This window comes from Ammospiza nelsoni, chromosome 16, assembly GCF_027579445.1.
Source record: "Ammospiza nelsoni isolate bAmmNel1 chromosome 16, bAmmNel1.pri, whole genome shotgun sequence".
Lineage (NCBI taxonomy): Eukaryota > Metazoa > Chordata > Aves > Passeriformes > Passerellidae > Ammospiza > Ammospiza nelsoni.
In genome coordinates this window covers 17,169,489-17,195,405 of record NC_080648.1, presented here as the reverse complement: position 1 = coordinate 17,195,405, position 25,917 = coordinate 17,169,489, and the positions used below count along the sequence as shown (strand labels likewise).

The following is a 25,917-nucleotide window of genomic DNA, read 5'->3' as shown; positions in this document are numbered from 1 at the left end:
ACCTCTCAGCATTATAAGACTGACCTTTAAATTCAGTGAGAAATGAGAGTTGCATCAGTCCATCACCTGCCTGGGACATTTACTGCAGACCTCTCTGGAAGCCAAAGCACACGTGGGTGCTGTGGCTGCACTGCTAACAAGGGTAGGGTTAAATTGGGTAGGTGGCTGAATCAATTAAGGGGAAATAAATGAATAAAAAGTAATTAAATGTACTGAGCATTATCAAATTTGGATGACTGTAAGGGATAAGAAAACTTTTGTAGAGTGTGACAGATAACATCTACAGACAAAGAAACAATCATATCTAAGAGGAAACGTGTTGAATACTGACAAAAACAGTGATATGGGTTCTGAAATGATTTAAAGGAAGTTCCTTGCATCTCTTGTAGAGTAAATGAAGGGAGTCACTTCTGTTTTCACTGCACTAGCAAGGTACATTTTATTTTTCATCTCTCACTTCAGCTCCTAAGTCCTACCTCAAGCAAAACTCCCGCTGGAGTCAATTAAATCTTCCTTCTGATTTGAAACAACATATCTAATGCAAGAGAAAGCCTTTCAGGCCTGTCAGCTTGTTCACACCTCTTGGCTGCCTGCAGTCCTCTGCAGCAGTGCAGTGTCCACATGCATCACAGCCCCTCAGAGCCACGCAGCCTTCGGGGGGCTGGCATCTCCCTCAGATTTGTTCTGCACCAGATTAATCCCACTGTCTTCAGAACACTTCAACGTGATTTTTGTGGGGGTGAGTCAGAGAGTTTGGTCCCCCACCTGAAATAACATTATCTGTGCCTTTGCACAGACACGATTCCGCTGCGCTGCTTTTTCACGCTCCACTCCTCCCTCTCGGTGCTCCTGCCTGGGATGTGCTGCCCACACAAGGCCACAGGACAGGGGCTGCAGCACCGTGCCACTCAGCAGCAGGACCTTTCTTTATTTATTCCCAAACAGGCCTCTCAGCTGTGTCACAGATGGCCCACCAATCTTACCAAAAACTGGCTGATTTCACAGCGAGAGAACTCTGCCGAAATTCTTTACTTCCCCCTTCTCTTGCTCCCCCCCACCATTTACCATCAATCGCTTTTGCAATTAACAGCAAAAGGCAACAGAAAATGTTCTCCAGGCTGATGGGAAGGAACCTCCCCTTCCAGGGGTTCACTTTCAGCTTCCCACCAGTTTTGACCAATTTTTGCCCTCTCTGGGGCAAGCCCAGCCACCTTACCCCATTTCCCTGCCCCGCCTCAGCGGGGACATGGGAACACAGCGTCACTTACTGAACCTTTTGTGGCCCCACGGGCACCAGGGGAACACCAGAGGTTCCTCATTTACATAAAGCTGCTCCAGCCATGACTCATCTCTGCCTTGTCACTGTGACGAGGCTCCTGGTGGCGAGGGGACAGCTGCGTCCTCCGTCACTGCCGTGTCCCCAACGTCCAGGTTCTTGCACAGCCTGCAAGTGAGGAAATAGCAAAATGTAAAACGCACCCAGGAAATTTCCCTGCAGTGTGGGAAAGCTGAGCTTCTCCTGCTTCATCTCCTACATCTCATCTGCAAGGCTTTGCTGGCTGTAGCTTGGTGTCCACCAAGTGTCCATCAGATCTCTGGCCTCCTGGAGAAAGGTCTTGTGTGAATTAAATTGTGGTTTACCTCATTTCCCATCCATCAACCAAGGCCAGGGACTGCTTAGAAGATCAGAAGAGGGCTGAGGGATGTTATCCTGCACCATAAACCAGTGGTTACCCAACTGAGAACATCCTTCTCCATGTCAGGAGCAAGTCCTCAACATTGGGGTTGGGTATTGGTCTGCTGTGACTCCCTTGAACAAGAGTGGGTTTCAATCTCTTTAAACTTTTAAGTTTTAGGAGTTAATCTCTGTGGACAGCCCATGTCCTCCATGGAATGAGGTTACTGCTCTGACTTCCCCTTCCTGTACATGGGCTTGAGGGAGAATCCAGGAAAATCAGTTTCATTAGGCTAATGTTAGCCTATGAAATGAAATTTTTGATGAACTGCCTCTGTAATGAAGTTTTCTTCTTCCTGACACTGTTCACACCATTGTCACCAGCAAAAAACATCCACTGATCTGGAAAAAGGACACCAGGGAAATTCCACTGAAATAAGTAGAATTGGAAAGTTTTCTTTTTTTATTTTTTTTAATAGGGTTGTTCCCACAATGATTTCAGGGAAGAGAGTGAGTGAGTAAGAAGATGAGGAAGGGGCAGGGAAATACCAAACACTTTCAGTTTACGCCCTCAAACAGTGAATGAAATTTGAAATCAGTAGAATGGAAACATTTGGGATGAAGAATGGAAGAAAGTGAAGCATGAAGGATGAGAGACTCATGTTTCAGTGCTGGAAAAGTCATGATGAGCAGGACAGTCATTTTTACATGTTTGTTATACCCATGCAATGAAGCCAACCGAAACAGAAGGGGCTAAATATTGTACCAAATATTCCCAGGTTTATTGCCTAGAGCTCAAAACTGGGATAACCAAAATCTGTGTACAGATTTCAGAGTCAGCAGAGGCCAAAGAATTTCCCTGGGCATCATAACTTTGGCAACCCATATTGCAGAATAATAAAACAGGAACTTCAAGAGAACATGATGGGGATGTTTTCTAGACCTTCTTCCTGCTAGAACCTCATCCAGTGCCTGCAGATTGCATGCCAGGCAATCACAAACTGCCCAAGTCTGACATGTTCCCCTCAGTGGTCTCTGACACCAGAGATGAAGGGTACAGACGTATTTACAGCATGGGGTGCAGGGAGCCAAGGGGCATTAGCATATGGCAGCTAAGATGAATGTTTGGAAGCAGCCCAGTCTCTGAGTCAGACTGATCCTTTCCGTTCATAAACTTTAAAGTGCCAGGAAAAAAAGCAAAAAAGTCCAATTAAAATAAATCCTGGCTAACTCCACTGCAGGCTTATCATCACAGCGTGAGGAGGACAGGATTTTGTTCTTTCTCCTCTGAGAAGAAGCCATGAAGTGGCCTCAGCAGAGACAGGGTGAAAGGAGTGTTCTTTGGTGAGGGAGAAGTCTGGAGACTGCTGGGCCTGCCTTCCTCTGAAGGCTGGAGGAGTTTTCTGGAAGGGTTTATTCATTGCTTTGGTGTATGATTTCTGATTTTGCACGGTGTCATTGGAAAGGAACCTTTCACTTCATTTCTGACCATTCAGCTCCCCCAAGCACATCTCCTCTTAGCTTCTGCCTTAAGCTGGATTTATCCTCCTCAGGTTCCTGCACAGGCCTGCCTACATGTGTGTGGTCTGTTTGTTCCCAGCTCCCTTCTGTTGGGCATTCCCTGCTCCAGCAGTTTCTTTCTCCATTTATTCATATCTTTACATGCTCCCTTGGATGCTCTGTGTCTTACAGCATCTCCTCACTCCCATCTCAAGCCAGCACCTTGAGACAGCTCAGAGTCTGTTTGACCAAGTGGTGATTGCTGGGGCTGGCACCAAGGATGGGTTGGGTCACAAAGGATCTGGAACTGGCCACCAAAACCAACCCCACTCCAAATCTGAGCCCAGACACTGTTTACAAGGGCCTGTTGTGAGAGGGCAAGGGGAAATGGCCTCAAACTGACAGAGAGCAGGCTTAGATGGGATTTTGGGAAGGAATTGTTCCCTGTGAGGGTGGCAGGCCCTGGCACAGGTGCCCAGAGCAGCTGTGGCTGCCCCTGGATCCCTGGCAGTGCCCAGGGCCAGGCTGGACAGGGCTTGGAGCAGTCTGGGACAGTGGAAGGTGTCCCCGCAGATGAAACAAGGCCAGAGATAATGATTTCTGCCTTAATTCATTAAAGGGTTAATAAAACATCTTTATGAAATAATTTTTCTTTGGCCACACCCTGATTTCTGCAAGACATTCTTTAGCACTGACAAAACCTCCCCAATCCACGGCCACCACAGCAGTGCCAAGAGACCGAGTGAGAACAAGGAAAACACAAGTCTCATTTGCAGCAGAGGCAGCAATTAAAAATCCATATCCTTACTATGAAAAAGATGAAAAAAATAAAGGTATGTATTTCTTGTCTGCAATGTCCCATTGGGCTTACTCAGCTAGACAATATCTAGAGGAAATCACTGAGAAGGCTGATAAGGCAGCACAGAGGACATGCCAAAAGCAAGGCAGGGAAGTGCAATTCAACATCTCACGCACAGGGCTGGCTCCAGAGGGTCAGAGATGGGAGAGATCCCAATAAGCTGCAGCAGCAGGACTGGCTGCCCACAGCAGGAGTTGGCAAATCTTCCAAGGAAATTTCCAGAGCCTTGTTTGAGAAATTCCTCCTTGTCAAGCTGTTGTTTGCGTTCTTTACTGCCTGAGGGCCTTTGTGATGGCCTAGTGCTGCTGAATCCTCCCATACTCCTTTTGTGGTGGTGTTCACAGGGGTCCCAGGATGGGGGAAGGGATGAGAATCTTGACTCCATGTCCCAGAAAGTGATTTGTTATTTTATTATTTATTATTTTATGATATATATTATATTAAAAGAAAATTATATACTAAAACTATACTAAAAGAATCAAAGATTTCATCAGAAGGCTTCCAAGGAATAGAAAGGAATGATAATAAAATCTTGTGACTGACAAGAGAGTCTGAGACAGCTGGACTGTAATTGGCTATTAATTAAAAAAAACACATGAGACCAATCACAGATGCACCTGTTGCATTCCACAGCAGCAGATAATCAATGTTTACATTTTGTTTCTGAGGCCTCTCAGCTTCTCAGGAGGAAAAATCGTAAGGAAAGGATTTTTCATAAAATATGTCTGTGACACCTGCTGTAAAAACTTGGTTTCCATGTATTGCTGACCACAGCAGAGCTCCACAGACACCTGACCCTGCAGCTGGGTGCCTGATCTGCCTTGCACAGCTCCCGCCTGGGAAGAAGCCCCCATTCAGAGAGGTCACTGTGGCACAGCATCCCCACCCTGCTGAGCCTGAGTGCCCACTGCAGCAGCTCTGGGAGACATCCAAAACAGCACTCAGGCACCAAAGTGCAACTCGTGCAGACTGCTGGCGCCTGTGCTGCTGAGAGCAGCCCAGGAAAGCTCTGCCTGCCCTGCTCAGCCACGTCAGATGCTGGAAGTGCCCACCAGCTCCTGGGGAACGCTGCCCAGGCGCCGCAGGGTGTGGCGCCTCGTCCTGCCCCACTGCTCTGGGTGGGCTCCCTTCCCTCCTGGTCCAGAAATCAGCTGGGGATTTTGTCAGGAAGACCTGCAGGACCCAATTTCCCAGGCATGATGGAGGCAGCATTAGGGAAGTCTCAGGAGTGATTGTAGATATTTAACATCAGTGAGTCAGGGACCCCTCCTCCAGTGCCCAAGCACAGTCACTGTTTCCGAGGTAAAAGCCCGAATTCAACACCAGAAATTCTGCACTTCTGGTTACACAGTGGCTCAGCCTTCACATTTTTCTCCCTTCATGCCCTCAAATTTCTCACACACTCTGTGTCAAATGTCCAGACCTGTCCTCCAGGGAAGGCCTCTCCAGCGCTCAGTGACTATTTAAAGCAGAGGGGTGGCTCATCTCCCAGGCTTATTTTCCCTGACAAGACTAATTTAGATGTGGGTGCCAAATGTGTTCTCTAAGCCCAGAAGCAAACACTTTGTGGCCTATATGAGTTTCACAGTGATGTATTCAGAGGTCCCCTTCTCCTGAGTATTTCCCACTGGCTGATGTTGGATCTCACCATCAGTGTACAGGCTAAGGGCACTTGAGTCCTTCAAGGCCTGGTCCTGAACTATTCCTCTCCAGTCTACAGGGAATTTGAGGCATTTAACTCACTACAGAACAGAGAGAATCAGGTGTAATCCTCAACTTTCCTCTGCTGCTAATCCCAAATCTCCTTGAGATCCAGCCCTCTTAGTGTTCAAAGTCCTCTGCCCAGGATTTCACCCTAGTTAACTGTTAACTTGCATCTCCCTTTGGCCATGACCTTTGCTCAGGTGTTTGCAGTCTCCTGAACCACACGGAACACTCACCACCGCAGGGGTGCTGTACAAAGCATGAGGTAAGCCTGGGACAGGGGCTGCAACTTCCTTGTGGCATTCATTTCCACAGTGGAAAAAGAAATAAAATACAAAAATACAAAAAATGTTCTGCTTGCTGTAACTTTCCCATAGCAAATTCCTGGCACCCAAAACGTGCCAGGAAACAGGCTTGAGAACAGGCAGTATGTATTAAAAGCAGGGTAAATTTTCTAGGGCTTTAAGAGTGGCGGATTCCTCTGAGCATTTGCCCACTGTCACAGGACAAGGGAGAGGCCATGTGGCTGCACAGACCCCCTTCCCCACAATCATAGACATCAGCTGTGCCCATCCCTGGGACTGAAAAATGATCAGATGATTTCTTATGCCTATTGAGCAGGAAGAACATAGATTGTTATGTCTTCTTAAGGAAAGAAGCTATTCAATAAAGAAGGAACTTACACAGTAAATTCAGTACATATTAATTTATTTGATTGTGTATTTGAAGTCCAATCTCACAAAAATAGATGGACAGCATTACATGTGGTAATGATAAACAAACTACACTGCAACAAGACTTTAAGACAACATTCAAAGCTTGCTTTTTGTTCCCTGGAATTTGGGAAGTACTGCCAACACGTAGCTTATCCAAATCCTAAGAGGAAGGGCTGAGCTTTCATTACTGATTATACTTAGCACAGCACTTGTATTTGAATTCTTCACCTCCACGCGCATCCTGTTCCTGCAGCAAGATTTCCTCAAACGCTGGTATTTATATTTTGAAAACGCTTTATAACATTTTTTCTCTTCATTCTCTGCAATGTTTTTTCCTTTTCCTGAACGGCAGTTGTGCTCAGGGCTGCAGGCCACACCCTGCAGAACACAACACATAATCGGGGGCACACGCCCTGCAGAGCAATGCGCTCACTCCATTCCCAGCCCACCCCTGCAAGCTGAATAAAATCACATCACCCAGGGAAATGGCCTGGGGTGGGCCCTGCCTCACAACATCCCCAGCAAAAGCCACAGGGAAGCTTTTGGTTGTGTTTTTACACACCTCAGTGGCAGAAGGGGAATAAGTGAATAAGACTGCACCTTGCTAAGAGTCACAGCGCATTCCCCATCGATGAACGAAGCCCAGCTGACCCGAAAGGATGAGTGTGTGTACCCAGCTTTACCTTTGGCAAACAGTGCTGCTCATGACCCACACGGCACCCACACCAAGCTCCCAATGCAAGAGCTGTGGCAGGAGCCAGAGGCTGAAACTCAGGCCTGTGTAAGGAATCACAAACAGATTGAAAAAGGAAATTGTATACATGAGTAGTACAGGATGTTAGATCAGCCCAAACCATGGCGAGCAGGTGAGGACTGAGGTTGTACTTTCCTGGGAAAGAGAAAACTTCAAGAGTACAAAATTTGGATTAGTAAAATTGAGAGAATCATGGAATATGCTGAGTTGGAAGGGATGATCCAAATCCAGCTCCTGTCCCTGCCCAGCCCCCCAAAATCCCACTCTGGGATTCCTGGAGTGGTGTCCAAGCTTTCTTGGAGTTTTGGCAGCCTTGGGGCTGTGCCCATCCCAGGGGAGCCTGGGCAGTGCCAGCACCCTCTGGGGCAGAACCTTCCCCAAAACCCAGCCTGACCTCCCCTGGCACAGCCCCAGCCCTTGCCTGGGTGCTGTTCCTCTCCCTGTCACAGAGATCAGAGCTGCCCCTCGGGAGCAAGTTCCAGAAGACCTCCCCTCAGTCTCTTCAAGGCTGAATTATCAAGGATTAATATAAAGTCTGTAAATTAACTTTATTAATGTGAAGTTAAAACTTAAAAATAGCATATCAACTGGAGATGAAAAATATCACAGAAACCTGGACATGAATCATTTTACCTGCAAAGACAAATTTATTAAATAAAAAACCAAGAAGATGATTCGAATAAAGCACTTTTCGGCCACTATTTTTTCATAGGAAGGATGTACCAGTTTTGTTATTGTGAGACATTAGTCAGGAACTCAGATAGACTCATCCATGATCTGATTTATCTGTAACAAAGTGATCTGGAATGAAGAAAATTCTCTTTTTTGCAAGAAGAATTTTGAACATGATTTAGGACTGAAGGGATTTGTTTGCTAATTTAGAACTGAAGCTGATCTTACTCTGGAGTCTTAGGTGAGTCAATTAATCCTTCTGCTTTGGTTTCTTGGTTGTTAAAGAGTCTGAAAATATTGGTGTACTGGTTTCAGAGTAGCAGTTTGGCTCAATGAACTTTCTCAATGCAATTTGAAGGGAAATGATAGTTTTAAGTCTGCTGTGGTCAGAAAAAGGTTGGTTTATTGCTCCCACGAAAAAGAAAGTGAACTTTTCCATCAGTTGTCAGTATCAGTTCGCTCATTGCAGCTCTAATGGTGGGACAAGCGCCTCAGATGAACCCCTTGCTTTTGGTTCCCATTCTATCACACACCGTGAGCTCAGCTGCCCCACCCAGCTGGACTGGGGACAAATTCCTGCTCTTATCTCCAGCTCGATGGAGGCCTTATGTAATTAAACAATATTGTGACGAGGGTCTTATCTCAGGGCATTAACTTCTTCTTCCCTTGGCAAGGATGTGAGCGAGCTGGGCCCAGCTGCAAAGCTGCTCTGAGCCCGTGGCTCTCTCCAGTTTGACCTTTTAGTGGAAATAAAATCAGATCCCCACCAGGCGAGCTCTGACTGGGCTGTGCTCTTGAGAGTCGAGCCTGCAGGACGAGAACTCTTCAAGGCCACCTCCAGATTTATGTACTGAACAAGTGAAGAGCTTTTGTAAAGCCTTCAGCACTCTCTTGGCTCCTGAGAGAGCTGATGCCTCTGCACAAGACAGTCAATAACAGCTAATGATGTGGGGGCCTTGCCAGGAGCCCTGGGTTGTGTAAGCACCTCGGCGGGCACTGTTTGTTTTGGTTTTTTTCCACAACGATCGTCCCCCCTGGCTATGCCTGTGCAATGGATTGACCTCATGAGAGATGAGAATTGTCTCATTAATTTCACTGGGCTGCTCAGTTCTGGAGTGCAGTGTGAAGGGCAGCAGGATTTCGTGGCTGATCTGTTAGCAATCTGCTGAATCTGCTCACACAATACAGTCGGATAATTTAGGTGTCTGACATCAAAAAAACCCCAAAAAACCAATTAGGTATTTTTATCTATTCCCCGGGGGTTTCTGGGGGATAATGCTGTGTTATCTCATACTTGGGATTCCTCCAGTTCAGTTTTTTATATTCCCAGCATGAATTATTATCTCTTTCTTTGAATGAAAATGGTATTGATTAACAGCTCTGACTATTCAGTAGTTTTGCCCTGCTTATTTCAATTTGAATTTCTCTTTGTTTTTTTGTGTTTTTTTTTTTTTTTTTTAACCAGGTATGGGCCTAGTTTCTGTGTGAAGGGGAAAAAATGGAAAGATGTGCATTTCTAAGTAAAGAAATGATGACAGCAGGAGGAGGAGGAAGAAAGGTACAGAATCAATTAGAAATGCAGTATATTGCATACTCAGACTGCTGTCATTTCACTCTTTCTCTTGCCCTGCTTTTAGACTTAAAGGCAAGGACAGTTGCATTTTGTTCCTGCAGAGCAGTGTAACCTGCACTGACTGAGAGTGACAGTGATTCTGAACACAGCAGCAGTGACACTACCTGCACAAAGTGTCCCTGAGGGTGCTGTCAGCTGGTGACAGAATTATGGCACAGGGATGGTGCATGGAGCAGGACAGGATTGGCCTCATGCACTGCACTGAACCTGCCAGGGGTGCAGCCAGAAAAAGGCATGCAGGCAAAATGGAAAGACTGGGGAAATGCCTCATCTAATGAATGGAGAGCTTTTTCTAACTCTAATCCCTTGTCTCCAGTAAAATTGCACATAAAAAAGGCTTCCAAGAGCAGGTGAAAGAGCTGTGCAAGCCCTTAATGGTGCTTATCACAGACTCATGGAATAGTTTGGGTTGGAAGGGAGCTTGAAGCTCATCCAGTTTCACCCCTGCCATGGGCAGGGACATCTTCCACTGTCCCAGGGTGCTCCAAATCCATCCAGCCTGGCCTTGGGCACTGCCAGGGATCCAGGGGCAGCCACAGCTTCTCTGGGCACCCTGTGCCAGGGCCTGACACCCTCACAGGGAAGAATTTCTTCCTAATATCTAAGATAAACTGAAAAGGTTCCCAGGGATGGAGGGGTAGATGCTCTTCCTTCCTTTGTGGGCACTTGGAGGTGTGAGACCTTCCGTGTCTGCAGACACAGCCTGTGGTGCAGCCCCGGACACACTCTGCTATTCCCGTGATGCTGAGAGTGCAAAAGATGCTGGACAAAGCCTGAAACACCTCCACACTGTGGTCTGGAGCCCCAGAAGGGGCTGAGGGAGCTGGGGAAGGGGCTCAGCCTGGAGAAAAGGAGGCTCAGGGGGGCCCTTGTGGCTCTGCACAGCTCCTGACAGGAGGGGACAGCCAGGTGGGCATCCAGGATGAGAGGGAACGGCCTCAGGCTGGGCCAGGGCAGCTCAGGGTGGGCACAGCAGGAATTTCCCCATGGAAAGGGGGCTCAGGGCAGGCTCAGGGTGGGCACAGCAGGAATTTCCCCATGGAAAGGGGCTCAGGGCAGGCTCAGGGTGGGCACAGCAGGAATTTCCCCATGGAAACGGGGCTCAGGCACTGGAACTGCCCAGGGAGGGTTGGATCCCCATCCCTGGAGGTGCCCAAGGAAGGGCTGGAGGTGGCACTGGGTGCTCTGGGCTGGGGACAAGGTGGGGATGAGGCACAGCTGGCACTCGATGATCCTAGGGCTATTTTCCAACCGAAATAACTCCGTAATTCCGTGCTGCCAGCGCCATGAGAGCCGCGGGGCTGAGCGGAGCACGGCGAGCGCCGAGCGGACCCTGCACACCGCGGGAGCCCCGGGCCGCCCGCATCCCTCACCCCGTACCCCGCATCCTTCATCCCGCATCCCTCACCCCGGATCCCGGATCCCGGATCCCCAGCGCGGTGGGGCCGCTCCGTAACCCGGCGGCGGAAGCCCCGGCCGGCCCGGCCGCCCAATGGGCTGGGGCTGCGCGGCGCCGGGGCCGGGGCCGGGGCCGTCACTTCCTGGCCCTGCAGCCGCCGGCAGCGAGGCCACAGCCGGGGCCGGGGGCGCCCGCAGCCCGCCCGCCACCACCACCGCCACCACCATGCCCTTTGACTTCAGGAGGTGAGTGTCGCCCAGAGTCGCGACAGAGCCCGCCCGCCCCGCGGGCAGCGCCCGCCGCCGCCCCGCGCCTCTCCCCGCCCGCGGGTGCGCGTGGGATGGGCGGATGGATGGATGGATGGATGGATGGATGGATGGATGGATGGATGGATGGATGGATGGATGGATGGATGGATGGATGGACTGTGAGCAGGGAAGCTGTGCCCAGCTCCATCGTGCGGTTCCATCCAGCCGAAGGGGGTGTGTGCAGTGTGGGTTGCCTGGGCAGGACGAAGGGAGCAGCAGGAACCTGCGGGGTGATGGATGCGGGTGTTGGGATGGAGGTGCTGGGCTGCTGCTCCTCCCGCAGGTGTCTGGGGTCTCGCTTTTTGTGAGAGGGGTCATTGTTTGTGATGGGGCTCCCATGGCAGCACCTTTAGAAGGTCATGGTGTGGCTCCCATGGCAGCTGTGGGGCGTCATTCCTTACACTGGAGTTCCCACCTTCTGCGGCTTCAGAGGGTCATTTCTTATGATGGGGTTCCCACAGCAACTTCAGAGGGTCATTTCTCATGGTGGGGTTCCCACAGTAGCTTTAGGAGATCCCAGTGGGGCTCCCACAGTGGCTTTAGGGGTTCACTGCTTAGGCTGGAGCTCCCAGAGCATATTAAGGGGTCACTCTTTGCAGTTGGCTCCATGTGCCAAAGCTGTGCCACGTATCTGTTGGCTGGGGACCAACATCGACATCTCCACCGCAGGTTTTGCCATTTTGAGCAGGTGCAAGTTGTAGAATTTGGCCTTTCTGTGTCGCTCCTTCATCCCCATGGCCATTTGAGGCAGTGTCAGGTACCAAAGCAGAAGTGAAAAAGACCTCTCTGACTTCACTGGAGCCAAAATAGCAACTGCAGGTTCATTTTCTTTTTTGAGCTGTTCTTGAACCAACAATTTGCTTCTTTCCAAGTTCAGAGATGTCAAGGGGAGGATGCACTGATGAGTTTTCTAATACAGATTTTACTACAACGTTTATAGTACAATAAAAAATAGATACATTTTTGGGAATATGCAGTTAACTACAGTCCTTTCCATGTAGGATCATCATGACCCCTACATGTGCACCCCTGTGAGATGGGAAATAGTGATAGTGCAGTGTTTTATTATATTTTTACTGTAATTCTAAACCAGGCCTCTCATTTATACAGGCTAACAGGATCTTGTGTGATCCATGGGGCATTGTTGAACATGGAGGCAGTTGCTTCTGAATGAAAACTTGCTGAAGCTGGAAACAGCATCTGCTGGATCATGTGGGATCCGGGGCCCAGAGCCTCGTTTCTTTCTGCTTTTGTGTAAAATTTGATAGAAAAACTCTTCTTTGGAGACATTCTGCCAGCTGCGAATCCTATTGCCGTCCATTTTCAGAGTTGTAAAATACATGAACAATAAGAGATCCTGGGCTGTGGCTGTCACTTTGTAATAGCAGATAAAGAAAATGTTATTTCTGATGTCTTTCAAAATGTAATTTCTGTTGGGTCTCAGAATGGAAACACTGGCTCACCAAGAGCACAATCATCTTAAGAGACAGCACTAGTGCTTCACTTTGGAATGGAAAAAAGATGTTCAGTAAAAGCTGAATTGCAGGGTTTGTGTTAATGAGTTACAAAAACAGAGACATCAGTTCAGATCTGCATTTTAAAGATTCACAATTGCAAATAACTCCTTTGTCATTCAGAGTGGAGGATTAGAAATAGACACTTCAAAGCTCTTCCTCAAATAACATAAGCTCGCTGAACTTCAGCTTTTCTGCAAGGATGAATTTTTCAAAAGCTGCCATTGATAACAGGAATTTCCTATCCAAAGTACAGAGAAGCTATTGTCACGTGCAGCAAACCACTTTCCTGTTTTAGAAGCATGAACAGAGTTCAGGACCAAAAGGCTTGCAAAGGTTAGAGCCCTTTTTAGCTGTTGTGGGTTTTTTTCATGGTGCAGGCAGTGGAACAAAATCTGCTGAGGCTGGAAAATTTTACTGTTGTAGGTAAAATATGATGCACACGTAAAAAAAAACCACACAGGTACTTCCTGACAGCTCTAGAATATGCAATACAAGGCTCTTGGAGAAATAAGGTCACCACCTTGAGTAAGTTTCTGAATGAAAATGACATTTTCACCGTGTAAATTTCAAGGTTTTTCTCTCAGCAATTTCAGCAGGATGTTTTGGCAGGTACACTTTGGTACCCTGCCTTTCACATGCCTGTGTGTGGCCAGGGGTTTGGATTGCTGAGAAACTTTCAGAAATGCCCCTGCATATCTTCTAGAGTCCAGAATTCCATGTGGAAAGGTTTTGTGTTCTTCTGGGGGCCACACATTTCACGTTGCATCTGAAGGAATTCTGGCCTTAGCTGCTCTGCCAAGGACATTTGGGAGGGCAAGGTTTTGTTGGTTTTGTATCCTCCCCTTTCTTAGAGCTTTATTTTTGGTATTTTAAGGTGGCAGGATGTTGATACCAGGTGTAGAAAGGGCAGTTGTAGAGCAGCTGCAGTTTTAGGCTTTGAGCTGTTTCCACAAAAGCTCTAGGAGGAATAGGTTGCCCAAACCTCTTCTGGAGATGATGAGACACAAATGACAAGTAATTAAAACAGCCCAGGACCAGAAATGTCCCTGATCTTCACCAACTAAAAGTCAAAGAAATAATTTACTTCCATGGGACTAAATCTCTTTGCCCTGTCTTAAACTTAGCTAGATTGAAGAACCAAAATTCTTTTTTGGGTGTTTTCTCCATCAGTCAGTCTGATATGGAAGTAGCTTGGTTTGGTACTTGTACTTTTTTGTACTTTTTTTTTTTTCTGTAGGATTTCTGTTTTCTTGGCTTATCAGTGGTTCCCTTACCTAATACAAACTTTATTTAATTCATAAATAAACCAATATTTTCACAGTAATCTTGCATGAATAATAATTATTCTGTGTCAAGTATCTTCAGGGTTTTAATAGTACTCAGTATTTACCTAATGCTTTTCATTTTTCCAAGCATTTAATTCAGACTAATCCCCCCAGTCCTGCTGTGATGTTGGTACAGAACCAAATTTTCAGCTTCCAGACTGGAGCCTTCAGTACAGGTCTGTTCAGTGCATGTCACAAGAACCCAGCCCTCCTCCAGAACTACTAAATCAGTTTGTATTTCCAGAAGGCCTGGTTCTTTTCCTATTTTTTAACACCCATTTGGCTGAAAGACAGAGACAGATTTTTCCCTTCTTGCTCATCTCCTGGTTTTTAGAACTTGTGTCAGCAAAGCAGCTTTGGATGTGTTTGATGGGGGATTTTGAGTTCTCTCACTGGAGCTGAAAGGGTATTTCCCCTTGGAGCCCTTAAGATCTGGTGTCACCTGCACACTTGCAGCCTCTGAGGATTGGTCAGGTCATAATTAGATTAAACTCTAAGCCTGGGTCATCTTGAGTGGTGACTGTGAGCCAGCCAGGAGGGATCCCACATGTTGTGTGATCCTGTTAGCAGGAGGCTGCGCTGGTGCTGGGACTTCAGACTGCTCAGGTGTTGAGAATGACACAAATAAAAATGAGAATTACAGATGTGAGAATGAAGTGGCTCCCCTGCAGCGGAGGAGGACATGGTGGGGAGAGGCATTGCTGCAAATTCTCTTTATGCTGGTGGCTTTTCCTTGCACCTGCCTGTCTGCGTGGAAGGGTTACTGATGGGTTTGTGAAATACTGAAACTTCTGAACCATCTTGGCACTTTAGTTGGTTACACTGAGAAAAACTTAAATAGACCACTCTGAAATCAAGTTTTTGTTCTAATCCTGGGTAATTCACAGTTGTGCCCTGGCCAGGTGTTTTGTACAGAGTAGCAAATGTCTGTGAATCCTTACTTTTATTTTTAACTGAGAGATTCAGAATTTATTTCCCACAGTTAATCACTGTGATGGTTTTTTTTTTTGTTCCTTGTTTGGTTTTGGGGCTTGGTTGGTTTTTTTTTCACAATGTGTTAACCTGTATAAAGTAACAACGTGCTATACCCGGATTTTGGAGGTCATGGGAAAGGAGCCAGGCTTAGAAAGGATTTAGATTTAAATGCTGATCTAGAGTAGAAGGCAAAAACTTTTATTCCATCTGCACAGTATGACAGGCTCCCACTGTCAGCTGTTCTTTGGCATGTCTGTGATAAATGGTATTTCAGTGTGGGTGTGCTGATTCAGACCTATGGATCATTTTTATTGTTTTGGGACACAGGCAGGTCTTTGCTTTAGTTCCTGAAGGTTTTCTTTTAAATCAAATTGTTCAGTCTTAACCAAAGCTGGCACACTACAACCTTCCTGCTCTCAGCAAAGAGAGTTTGTTTGGTTTTAAATTAGACCTAAGGGTTGTGACGGTGAATGGCAAACTGATGCTCCCACTTGTGAGCAGGCACAGCTGTGAAATCAATTCCTGACCAAAAGAAAAATGAGGGGACCATGAAAGACTGTTTTGTTCCTTCTTTTCTGAAACCTGAAGACTAAAATCAAGTTATTTGCCTTAACAAGTAAATGAGGAGGTGTCTGTGGGATGCTTAATTTGGAAAAGATTTTTCTCTGTAGACTGAAAATCACCTAAAACGCCCTGGTTTGTGCTCATTAATCTGGGCAGGAATTGATTTCACAACTGTGCCAGGTCACAAGTCTGAGCATCAGTCTGTCCATTCCCCACCACAACTCTTAGGTCTAACTTAAACCCAAACATACTCCCTTTGCTAAGAGCAGTAAGATTGCAATGATTTTGTCCAAAATATTAATTTCTCTATGAGATCGAGCTGGTGGCCATCAGTTCCTAAATCAATGTCTAGGGACTGTAGCACAGCTCTGGTTTGGGTGGTTCCAGGTTTACAGAATTACAGAATGGCAGAATATTGTCTGTTGGAAGGATCATTGAGTCCAGCCCCATGACCTTGGCATTATTGGCAGCGTGCTCTGACAAACTGAGCTCATTTCAGCAGTGGCTGCATTTCCATCCCCACCTGCAGCCACGTCTGGAGCCTGTTCCAGTTCACATTGTGCAATGGCACTGGTAAACAACCCTGCCAAGTGGTATTGCTGCCACCTTACGTAATGACCAACGTGGATTTGGGTGCCAAGCAGTGCCATGACTAACTTTGGCTCAACAATAGCCCTTTGAGGGCACCTGAGAAATTATTCTGCAGTCACAGCAGTCAGATGGGCAGGCAGAGCTGTACAGAGTCTATTGATGTTTGTGCCACAAATAACTGATTATACATGGTCTGCATGTATGTAAATATTTCTTTCTAAGTGTCCCTAGTGCATCATTTCTCTCAAAATATCATCAGAGTGGAGATTTTTTTTCCTGAGTAAGTAGGGAAATATTAAAATCTGGCTCTGTAGGAAAGTTTTGCATTGTTCCTTCTGAACTTTAACTGTCCTCCTTTGTTCAGTCCTTGGTGACACAGATGCTTCCTTCATGCCATCATAGTTCATTGCTGTGAAAATGACTGAATCACACTGTAAACAGAGCTGAAGCAATGCCACCAGCCTGGGCTGGGAACTGGGGACCTTGTTCAGCTTGTATTTTGAAGTGTGCTGGTGTATTTTTTAGGCATGTAGTTCAAATGGTGGAGGTGGTGAGGAAAGAATAGTCTTGCAATGAAGGAAGGAGGGGGAATCATCTGTTTTTCTTGTCTTCTGTCCAAGCACAAGCCCTGAAGTGATGTCTAGGTATTCCTGTACAGAGCCAGCTGCTCTCGAAATGGAAAACTTGGTCTGCCAAAAAATTAACCACAGCCTTGCCACAATCCACAAAATTTTCCTTATGCTGAAATGCCTGAGTATTTTAGTAGTAAATTTTCTTTTTACTGAAATGTCCGAGTATTTCAGTAATAATCATGGCAGACACACACAAGATTTAAGTTGGCCAATGCAACTCACTGAATTGTGTGTGTTGGGATGTTTGCTTTTCTGTTTGGGTTTTTTGAAGGATGTTTCCAAATGAGATGCATTTAGTTTAATTCAGAGAAGCCAGAAAGATTGGCATGTAATAGAAGAGCCTTCAAAATGCTGTGTTAAAATGTGCAGGCCTGTATTACATCTAACAGGATTTCAGGTCATGATTCCTTAGTCTTTATTTGACAACTATATCCTAAAGCGGATCACTTGGCTTCCAGACTGTCTCCTTTCTGCAGACCACTGTGTGCCCCCTAAAACATCAGGAATGTAAATGTGACCTTGTTTTCTGATAAAGGTGAAGTTTTTGAGCCTTGCTTGGATTCTGTGTCATTCTAAATGAAATGTGAAATCTGAATGTGGCTGCTGCATTATAACAGGTTATATCTGGACCAAAAACCAGTGGTAAACCTGCAGAGTAGCAGCTCTTGAGTCTGGATCAGTTGTTTTTTTAATAAGCATCCATACAGATATTTCCTGGAAATTGTATTAAACCAGGGACTAGACTTGGAAGGCAGGCAATGCAGCAGAGTTGGACTCGCTTGTAGGTAACACACTTGGATGCAAATAAAAACGAGGACTGAGATGTAGAAGCTTGTACAGAAATTCTTGTCTTCTTGGATTGGAATCTGAATAGGAGACCCTGAGCTCGTCACTGCAGAATTATTGATATTCTGGAAGAATACAATATATTTTAATCCCTTATATGGGACAGGAGTTTCTCTTACTGATATGGAGAAATCTCTCTCTGCAGTAGGTATGGATTGGCCTGTGTGCTCTTGAGGGAAGCCTTTTGAATATGGAGTTGTTTTCTTCACCTATCCCTCTCTCCCCTTTTTTTTTCTTGGTTCCCCAGATGTTATATTTGTTCATGCTCTTTTGTACCAATCTCTGATTTTTGTGCTGAGCAAGCACAGCTGGGACTTAAACCAGAAAGGAGCTTCCCCAAATAAAACCTGCACATTTCTGATGCTCAAATAGTTCTTCCCAGATCTTGTTTCAAGGTGTTGAGCAGTGCAAGGCAGCAGCAGAGCCTTGGTGTTTTGTGATTCCTGGAAGCTGTGGCAAAGACTATGGTACAGCTCTTTTTTTCCATAGCTCTCTGGTTGTGTGCAGGTAAATTCTTAGAAATCACTGTCCAGATGTGAACTTTGTTCAGTGTCTGTAGCAGATCAGGACTTTTGTCTGTTTGTGGGAAGGGAATGTGGCAAGAGGTTGAGGACCCTGAACTGACAGATGTCCCACTGGGAGAAGGAGAAATGTTCAGCACCAAGGGGATAATGAAGGGTGGAAGTGCTGGGGAGCTGCAGGAACCAGAATGTCTGAGTTGAAGGCTCTGTACCAGGAAGGTTCCATTCAGTTTGTGGCATTCAAGTATCTGAACAATCCGCTTGGCTTGGGGAGCAGCCATACATGTTTAATGCTCTTCCCCATTCTCTCTGTTCGCCAGAAAATGCTGCTCCCACTCAGGACTACAATGGCTCTTACAGTCCAGCAAAGGGCTGGATCCCTTTAAATACCAGTCCCCTTGCTTGAGCATTTTTTCTTCGTGACACTTTTCTCCTGTTTTGATGAAGCAAAGTGTAATTTGCTCACTTTATTAAAAATACATTTCTCTTCCATCCTTCATTTTGACACCTGCTTCGCTGCCTAAAAGGAAATAAAATGCTTGCTGGCAAGACTCCACCTTTGAGTATTTGAGATTATACTTTCCTCCTCCTCCTAATTGCCTTTGGAATGTGTTTGAGCCTTACATTTTATTTTGCAGAAAAAAGAAAAGTGATGTACTGCTTCCTGTCTTCCATCCTTCAGTGTCACCTAAAATAGTTGCAGTTTTGGCATATTGCAGCAATACAATTGCTGAGTATACTCCTGAGAGAGCTCCTTGATATGCACTGGAAGAATAAAACCACGAAACTTGGCACGTGGTTGACAAAAGGTGTTCTGCAGGGCAGCATAATAGAACCACAGAGCAGGCAGAAGGTAGGAAAAAGGAGAACTCGAATCCAGCTAAGTGAGAGCAGAATGTATGAATTTTTGTGCCTTTTTTCAGCAGCTGCTGTGAGGACTGCAAGGGTTTTGTCCTAGAAATAAATGGGTTTGTTTTTCTGTCCCTATGCAGATCCTGTACCTGCTAAGTAACCAGCAGGCCAGATGACATAATGTGCTCAGGCTGGTGCCTCCAACGTTCTCTCAGCCCCTTTCCCTAAATGTCCACTTACCCAAAGGCTGGATTATATAATTAATGACAGTCCTGCTGGCCTAGCCTTGTTTTCTTGTTCTCAGTACTCCTCCTTGTTTCAGACACTTCCTCTGTTGGTTTCATTATGTTCTTGGAACTGGAATTAAGAGGGAGGAGCTGGCTGGCAAGGAAATGTATTCCTGCATTTCACTCCTGGGTTTGTAAGTGTGGAGAGCCAGCAGGTCAGAAAAAAATCCTGTTTGCTTTGAAAACTGCTGTGATGTTGGGAGTGAGAAGTCAGTCATACAGCATTTGAAAAATTGCAGTCTTCACCTGCCTGCAGTCCAGATAAACTGGTTTAAAACTCCATCAGCCCCTCCACCTCCCTGTCTGGTCCTTCTCATATCAGAGCTTGCTCAAAGTAATTGAGAATTAACCAGTTCCACTGTAATTCTGAAGCCTTGAGAGTTTGTCCAGTGAAGCCCAGGTTCTGCAGTGTGTGTGTGTTATTGTCCCATTGTGTGTAAATGAGGACTGGCCCATTGCTTAATGAGCTGTGTAATTTATCTGCTGTTACGGGGGTGTAATCTTATAAAATGTGTTAATAACTTCTTGGTATTTACAAGTATCGGCTTCTTGGTCGGGCTTTGAATCTGTATTTGCATCTCCAGCTCACACTCGGGGCCTGGCTTTGGTGTTTGTGTATTCGGTGTTTATTTTCTGTGTGAAACTGCGATTAGCAGGATCACTTATCTTACTTAGCACACGCTTCAGAGTTTGCGTCCCAATTCCCCAAACCACCAGCACTGCTCACAAACTGCTCTCCAGGCACAGCCCTGGTGCTGAACCAAGCTGGGCTCTTGCACAGCACATCCAGTTTGTGTTCCTAAAGCCACCTTCCTGCTGCTTTCCTGCAAAGAATCAGAGAACATAAATATTCTGAGCTGGAAGGGACCCACAAGGATCATTGACCCAGCTCCTGGCCCTGCACAGACACCCCAACAATCCCATCCTGTGCATCCCTGGCAGTGCTGTCCAAACTCTCCTGGAGCTCTGGCACCCTTGGTCAGAGCCCCACGGCCCTCTGGACAAAGCCCCAGGTCCTCTTTTCCTAATATTCAACCTAAAAATCCCCACAACCATTCCTTCAGGTAGGACTTGGAGCTCTGCTAGTTTGGCTTCAGATATTTTCATTTTTCCATCTGTAGATTGCCACGTGCTGGAGGAGAGGTGGGCAGATGTTGCCAGGTGCTGCTGTGCAGAATGAACGAGCTGAAGAAGAAAGGTTTAATTGAGTGGAACAGGAATTACACAGTGAGCAGAACAAACTCAGGTCTGTTGGCTCCCATTGCTCATCCTGGGATCACAGCCTGGCTCTGCCAGGGCTGTCCTGAGCTGCTCCCTGCACGTCATGTTCTCATCTGCCAGCAGACAGGAAACATAGAAATGTCATCTAAACAAAGAATTAGCAGAATGAAGTGCTCAAAAGTCAGTAGTTCCTATTTTCTGCCCCTGCTGCTGACTTCCTGCCATTGTTTTCCCATTCATTTAAACACATTTCACCTACTTGGTTGGACTGGGAGAAGAGTGATTGATTTTATTGTCTGTGCTGGGTTGTAGGAGCTAAGTGTTCTTGTAGACTTGTCAGATTTTAGGTGGGAAGAAAAACAGCTAGAGAAAGGATTTCAGAATTAAATCTTGAGCTAGTATTTCTCAATGAAAATAGAAAAATTAATGCTTTCTATACACTTGTAGAGTAAGGTGTAAGAATAAGGCAGCTCCACTTCTTCACCTGTTTTAGAATGAATTTACTATGTGTAGAAATTCTTCTTTCTTTGCTAGGTTTGTGGAGCAAAATTGGAGATTTTTGCCCAGCACAGGTACAGCAAGGAGCACAGGAACTAAAAATGCAGAGGGTGTTGGAACTCACCCCTTTTTCAGTGTCAAATAAGAGAGGCTTTGCTTTAAAAGGACAGACTTTTCTTGATGCTTCCCCAATTAAAGCCCATCCTTTCCTAGCTCACAGACTTGCTCCAAAATTCTGGTCACATCTGACTTTTTTTTCCTGTAGCAGCTCTCAAGCACCTGGGGAACATAATCCAGCCCAGGGCATTGCTGAGCAGTGTTTGTCCCTTGCCAGGCTTCTTTTTATTCCTCTCCTCTCCCGGTGATGCCCAGCTCCTGGCAGGGTTACTAAGCAGAGTTGTGTCCTGCTCCTGCCTTCTCTGTGCCCCAGACCCCGGCTGTTCTCCAGGGCCATCTTTGCTGTTTTATTTCACATATTGTCCTTGGGAATGGGGTAAGTGATCTTTCAGACTATCTCTGAACACCCCAGCTGTTACACTGGTGAATAAAATCAATTTAACAAGTAAAGAGGTTAATCTTTTTATCTCTGGTCCTGGGCACAGGAGTTCTAGGGATGGTTTCAACAACTGTGAGCAGTAAAACTCCCCCCAGCTACTTCAGACAGGCGTCTGGGATTTTATTTTTTAAGTAAATGGTATTTTGCTAATCAAAAGAGAGAGCGCCTTGTGTGCAAACCTGACACAGCTGTGCTGTTTGTTCTACCTCTGTATTTCCCTCAGCTTGAGCTGTCATGTTGAAAGCTAAATTGGTGGCTTTAGATTTATCCTTTTTACAGTAGTAACAGCTTTGCTTTTCAAGATCTTACCACGAGTGTCTGATGTGCTTTGTAGGAGGGAATGAAGCCAGAAAAGTGTGTTCTGATAGAAGTACCTGCTGCCTTTGGTGCAGTGAGACTGTGCCTAAGCCTGCTTGGTTTTTTTAGAGCTAGATGGCCTCTGAAGAGTTTAAAAGCCACCTGATGGCTTGTGCTCTTCAGCTGGTGTTCTTGGGCTCCTGATACTCAGCAGCTTTGTTGGCAAAGCAGGGATGGATTGTCCCAAAGTCATTGTTTGGGAGCAGTGACCCAAGGAAACAGAGGAGCAGTTGCTGCCTGTTAAACAGCTTGGAAACTCTTAGCTAAGATATTCAATTTTAATTTAAAATCTATTTTTTAAGTAACCCCGGAGTATGATCTATGCCATCTTAGTTTCTCTTATTTTCTTCTAGCCCCATCTATTTTGGGGGCTTTTTGTCTCAAGAGATCAGGTCTGGGGGCAGCAGTTCCACTGGATGGCTCAGGCTGGAGGGACCACAGAGGGTCCCTGGTGGCACCTCCTGCTCCAGCAGGGCCATCCCCGAGCTCAGGGCACAGCAGAGTGTCCCTGGTGCCACCTCCCTGCTCCATCCCCGAGCTCAGGGACAGCAGAGTGTCCCTGGTGCCACCTCCCTGCTCCATCCCCGAGCTCAGGGACAGCAGGGCCCAGCCTGCTCTGCCATGAGCCCCCAGAGCCCCTCTGGGCCCTGCCCGGGGCAGCAGCTCTGCCTCCTGTGGGGGGAATTGCTGGGATCAGCCCTGCCCGGGGCTCTGCACACAGGGACAGACAGGGAGACACAGGGACAGACAGACAGGGACAGACTGGGCTGGGCTCAGGCCCTGCCTGGTGCTCTGGGGCCATGGCTGGGCCTGGGGAAGATGGGCCTGCTCTGACCTCTGCACACAGGGATGGACAGACAGGGGGACACGGAGACAGACTGGGGGACACAGGGACCCCCAGGGCTGAGGGCTCCTGCTCCTCTCCAGGCTGAACAGCCCCAGCTCCCTCAGCCTTCCCTTGGCACCGAGATGCTCCAGGCCCTTGCTCAGCTCCGCAGCCTCCTCTGGTCCCAGGAGCTCCAAGTGTCCATTCCTATCTAGAAGCTACAGCCTTAAAATCTGGTTTATTTCATATTTACGTGTTGGATGCTGGGGAGAGGATGGGGAATGCCATCCCTGGGTGTTCCAGGCCTGGTCACAGACTCTACTGTGCCCAAGCTGGAGAGAGCCAGGTTTCCTCTTGGGCATTTCCAAATTTTAAGGCTTTGCTGAGATGAGCAGAGAAGCTGCTGAGAAGTCAGCAGAGCACACAGCTAGAAATGCTCCTTGTCACTCAGCAGCATGCCTCTGCTGGGAAGGTTTCTCTAGAAATACCACTGGGGATTAAAGCCAGGGCGTTTCCATTCGTGTCTCCAGCCTGAATGATCCTGCTCTGACAGCAGGCAGAGCTTCCTTTTGGTACCATGAATTTACATGGAAAATAACCAACATGGCCTGGGTTTTTTCCTCCCCTTCTGCCTCCAAGGTTCATTGATTTGGGGAAGGGGAGAAGGAAAGGTGCTGAGACAGGGTGGGTAAACTCTGACATCCCCTTTGTAACACCAGCCTCCTCTGAAGCATTCCTGGAGAGAAAAAATGGAGGCTGTTTGTGCACAGTCATCTTTGAATGTCAGATGGACTTAATCCAAGTTATATTTACCATGACTGAGTTTCTCTCTGCCTCCCATGTCCTCCTTCAAAATGATGAAGTGTTTTATGCAAAGTGGATTCTCAGCTGTAATTGCTGTCTCTGCTAAGAGCCTTAATAGTAGCGGCTACTGAATGAATCATAGTCCATAAACTCTTGTGCTGTCTCTAGGAAAGGGTCTTCCAGAGGTGGGAGCAGCAGGAATATGAGGGAACAAAGCTGTGTGGTGGGATGGGGGAGACTCTCCAGAACCATTGTTCCAGCTCATTTCATGTGCACTCAGACGTGTTTCCTCAAGTGGGGCTGAGGTTTCTCCTTCTCTTCTTGCTTCACACCTGCCTTGGTTTCCTGAATTGCCCCTGCAGCTCTTCTGTCGTGAAATCAAACTTCAAAATAGACCCAGATACACAAATCTTGTGGGGAAGAGCTGGTTGTCTCTGCACCAGGTCTGTGGGGAACCCAAATAAAGGGGGTGGAACCATCCATGTCTGCTCTCTGCTCAGTAAAACAACAACAAGGTTCAAGGAGGCAGATAGGAAATGGTAAAAGGAAGAACAGAAGTGTTTCAAGTGACAAATCCCAAGGTTATGTCCTTGTCTCCAGGGCAGATTAATCCTCAGAGTTGAGGATGATTGGACTCCTTAAAGGCACTTAAATAGAAATTGGAGTTGGCTGGATTCACTGATATCTACATGAAGTAATTAGAGAGGCTTGTGTAATTCTGAGGGATGTGGCCTAAAAATGAATTTGTTTAGAATGTCTGAATGACAGATGCTCTCAAAGAGAAGGCAGTGGATGTTTTCAAGCCTGTTATCAGACAGACCTGCCTCAAAGTGACTCTTATCAAAAACCAAATGGAAGCTGGCATAGGCTAGACTGTCCCAGGCTGAGTTTGGCACCTGCCTTGCTCTCTCTGTATCTTCCACAGTGCTGTAATTTTTTTGGTGTTTTTTTTTCACCAAAAGCCATCTGGGATTGTTGTTTTGAATGAATGTTCCCAGAAATGCACAGTGCAGCAGTTTTCCTGTCCACCTGAAGAAAAAAAACAGTGTAACAAATAGAGTACTTTATCTTCTTTTGACAAAAAGCACCTTTTTATTTCAAGACTGAGTTTTTTAAAACTTAATGTCTTCATGGGCTGCCTGTGTGTCATTTCTTGAACATGACAAGTACAGCGTGTAACAGCAGAAATTCTCTCTTCCACGTTGTAACTGGGTTTACTGGTGAGTATGTAATGAGTGGACTTTGTAAGGAACAGGCAAGCTCTTTGTTTAGTCAGGAATTGGTGTGTGTGGAGAAACAGTGACCTCATGCCTTCTTGAGATTTGAGGTTTGCAGCCATGCTCTGGTCCCCTTTGCAAGGAGGACTTGACAAATGGGAGAAACCAGCAGCAATATTTCACTGGGCTTTATCTGCAGTTTGCAGCTCCTTGCTGGTCAATGGGGAGGGGCAGCAAACAAGCAAAGGGTAAACAAGGTCTGGTAACTGCTTTAACCCCACTTGTATTCCCTGTGCAGTGGCAAGGAAACAGTTCTGGCATGAAATAGCTTCTCAAAGGCCAACTTAGCCTTCTTTCACTTTAGAGAGCAGAGAAAATTGCCTAAAGATGCAGTGGTAGCTGCTGTGCAAGGTTTAGAGCAAAAAAAGGAGAGTGGTTTTGCTGTGACAGCCATGGTTTCAAAGGGGCTGTGAAAAGACAGACTCATTCCTGCCTCCTGCCTTGGGAGTGAATTAATTGTACTGCAGATACATAAATTCTGTGTGAGAAGAGGCATCTCCACAGAAATCTGAGTGGCACTGCCCAAATCAGCCTCCCACTGAAGGGCTGAGGAGAGGAGTTGTTATTTTTTTGTGCTCTTTTCAACTGGAGCCCTTGAGTGAGGGTTTTTGTTGATCAGGAACCATCTCAGCCTGGAAAGGTGTATTATTCTTTATTTCCACCCCATGTCTATGTGTTATTGTTGTCTTGCTTCTCTCTTTTTCAGCCTGCAGCCCATCTCTTTCTCAGGGAAGTCATGTTTCTTACCAAGAGGGAAACAACCAGGGATGGCATTTCTGCTGACCCCAAACCCCTTGTTTCAGAGTCACCCGGATGGGTCAGGTTGGAGGGGACCGCAGTGGGTCACTGGTCCAACCTTTTACATCCAGACAGTTCTGGAATATCCCCAGTGAGGGATCCTCCACACCCTCAGAGTTGACTTTTTCTCTCTGTATTTGATAATTCCCCTTTGTGTAGTTCAGTCACTTCTGCTGTAGAATTGCCAGGTGTTTGATTAACTTCATAGTGAATTCTGTGTCTGCTGGAAAATGTGTTGTCCATGCAAGTC

At 46.5% G+C, this 25,917-nt stretch overlaps 1 protein-coding gene across 1 annotated transcript in view; it reads left to right on the top strand.

Annotated features, from left to right (window-relative positions):
- Positions 1-10,990: 10,990 nt before the first annotated feature.
- Positions 10,991-25,917, top strand: part of ERGIC1 (endoplasmic reticulum-golgi intermediate compartment 1) — a 55,337-nt gene continuing 40,410 nt past the window's right edge. Inside the window, exon 1 of the mRNA XM_059484001.1 lies at positions 10,991-11,157. Within this exon, the coding sequence (XP_059339984.1) occupies positions 11,006-11,157 (152 nt within the window). The 5' untranslated portion in view covers positions 10,991-11,005. The remainder of the gene's footprint in view (positions 11,158-25,917) is intronic.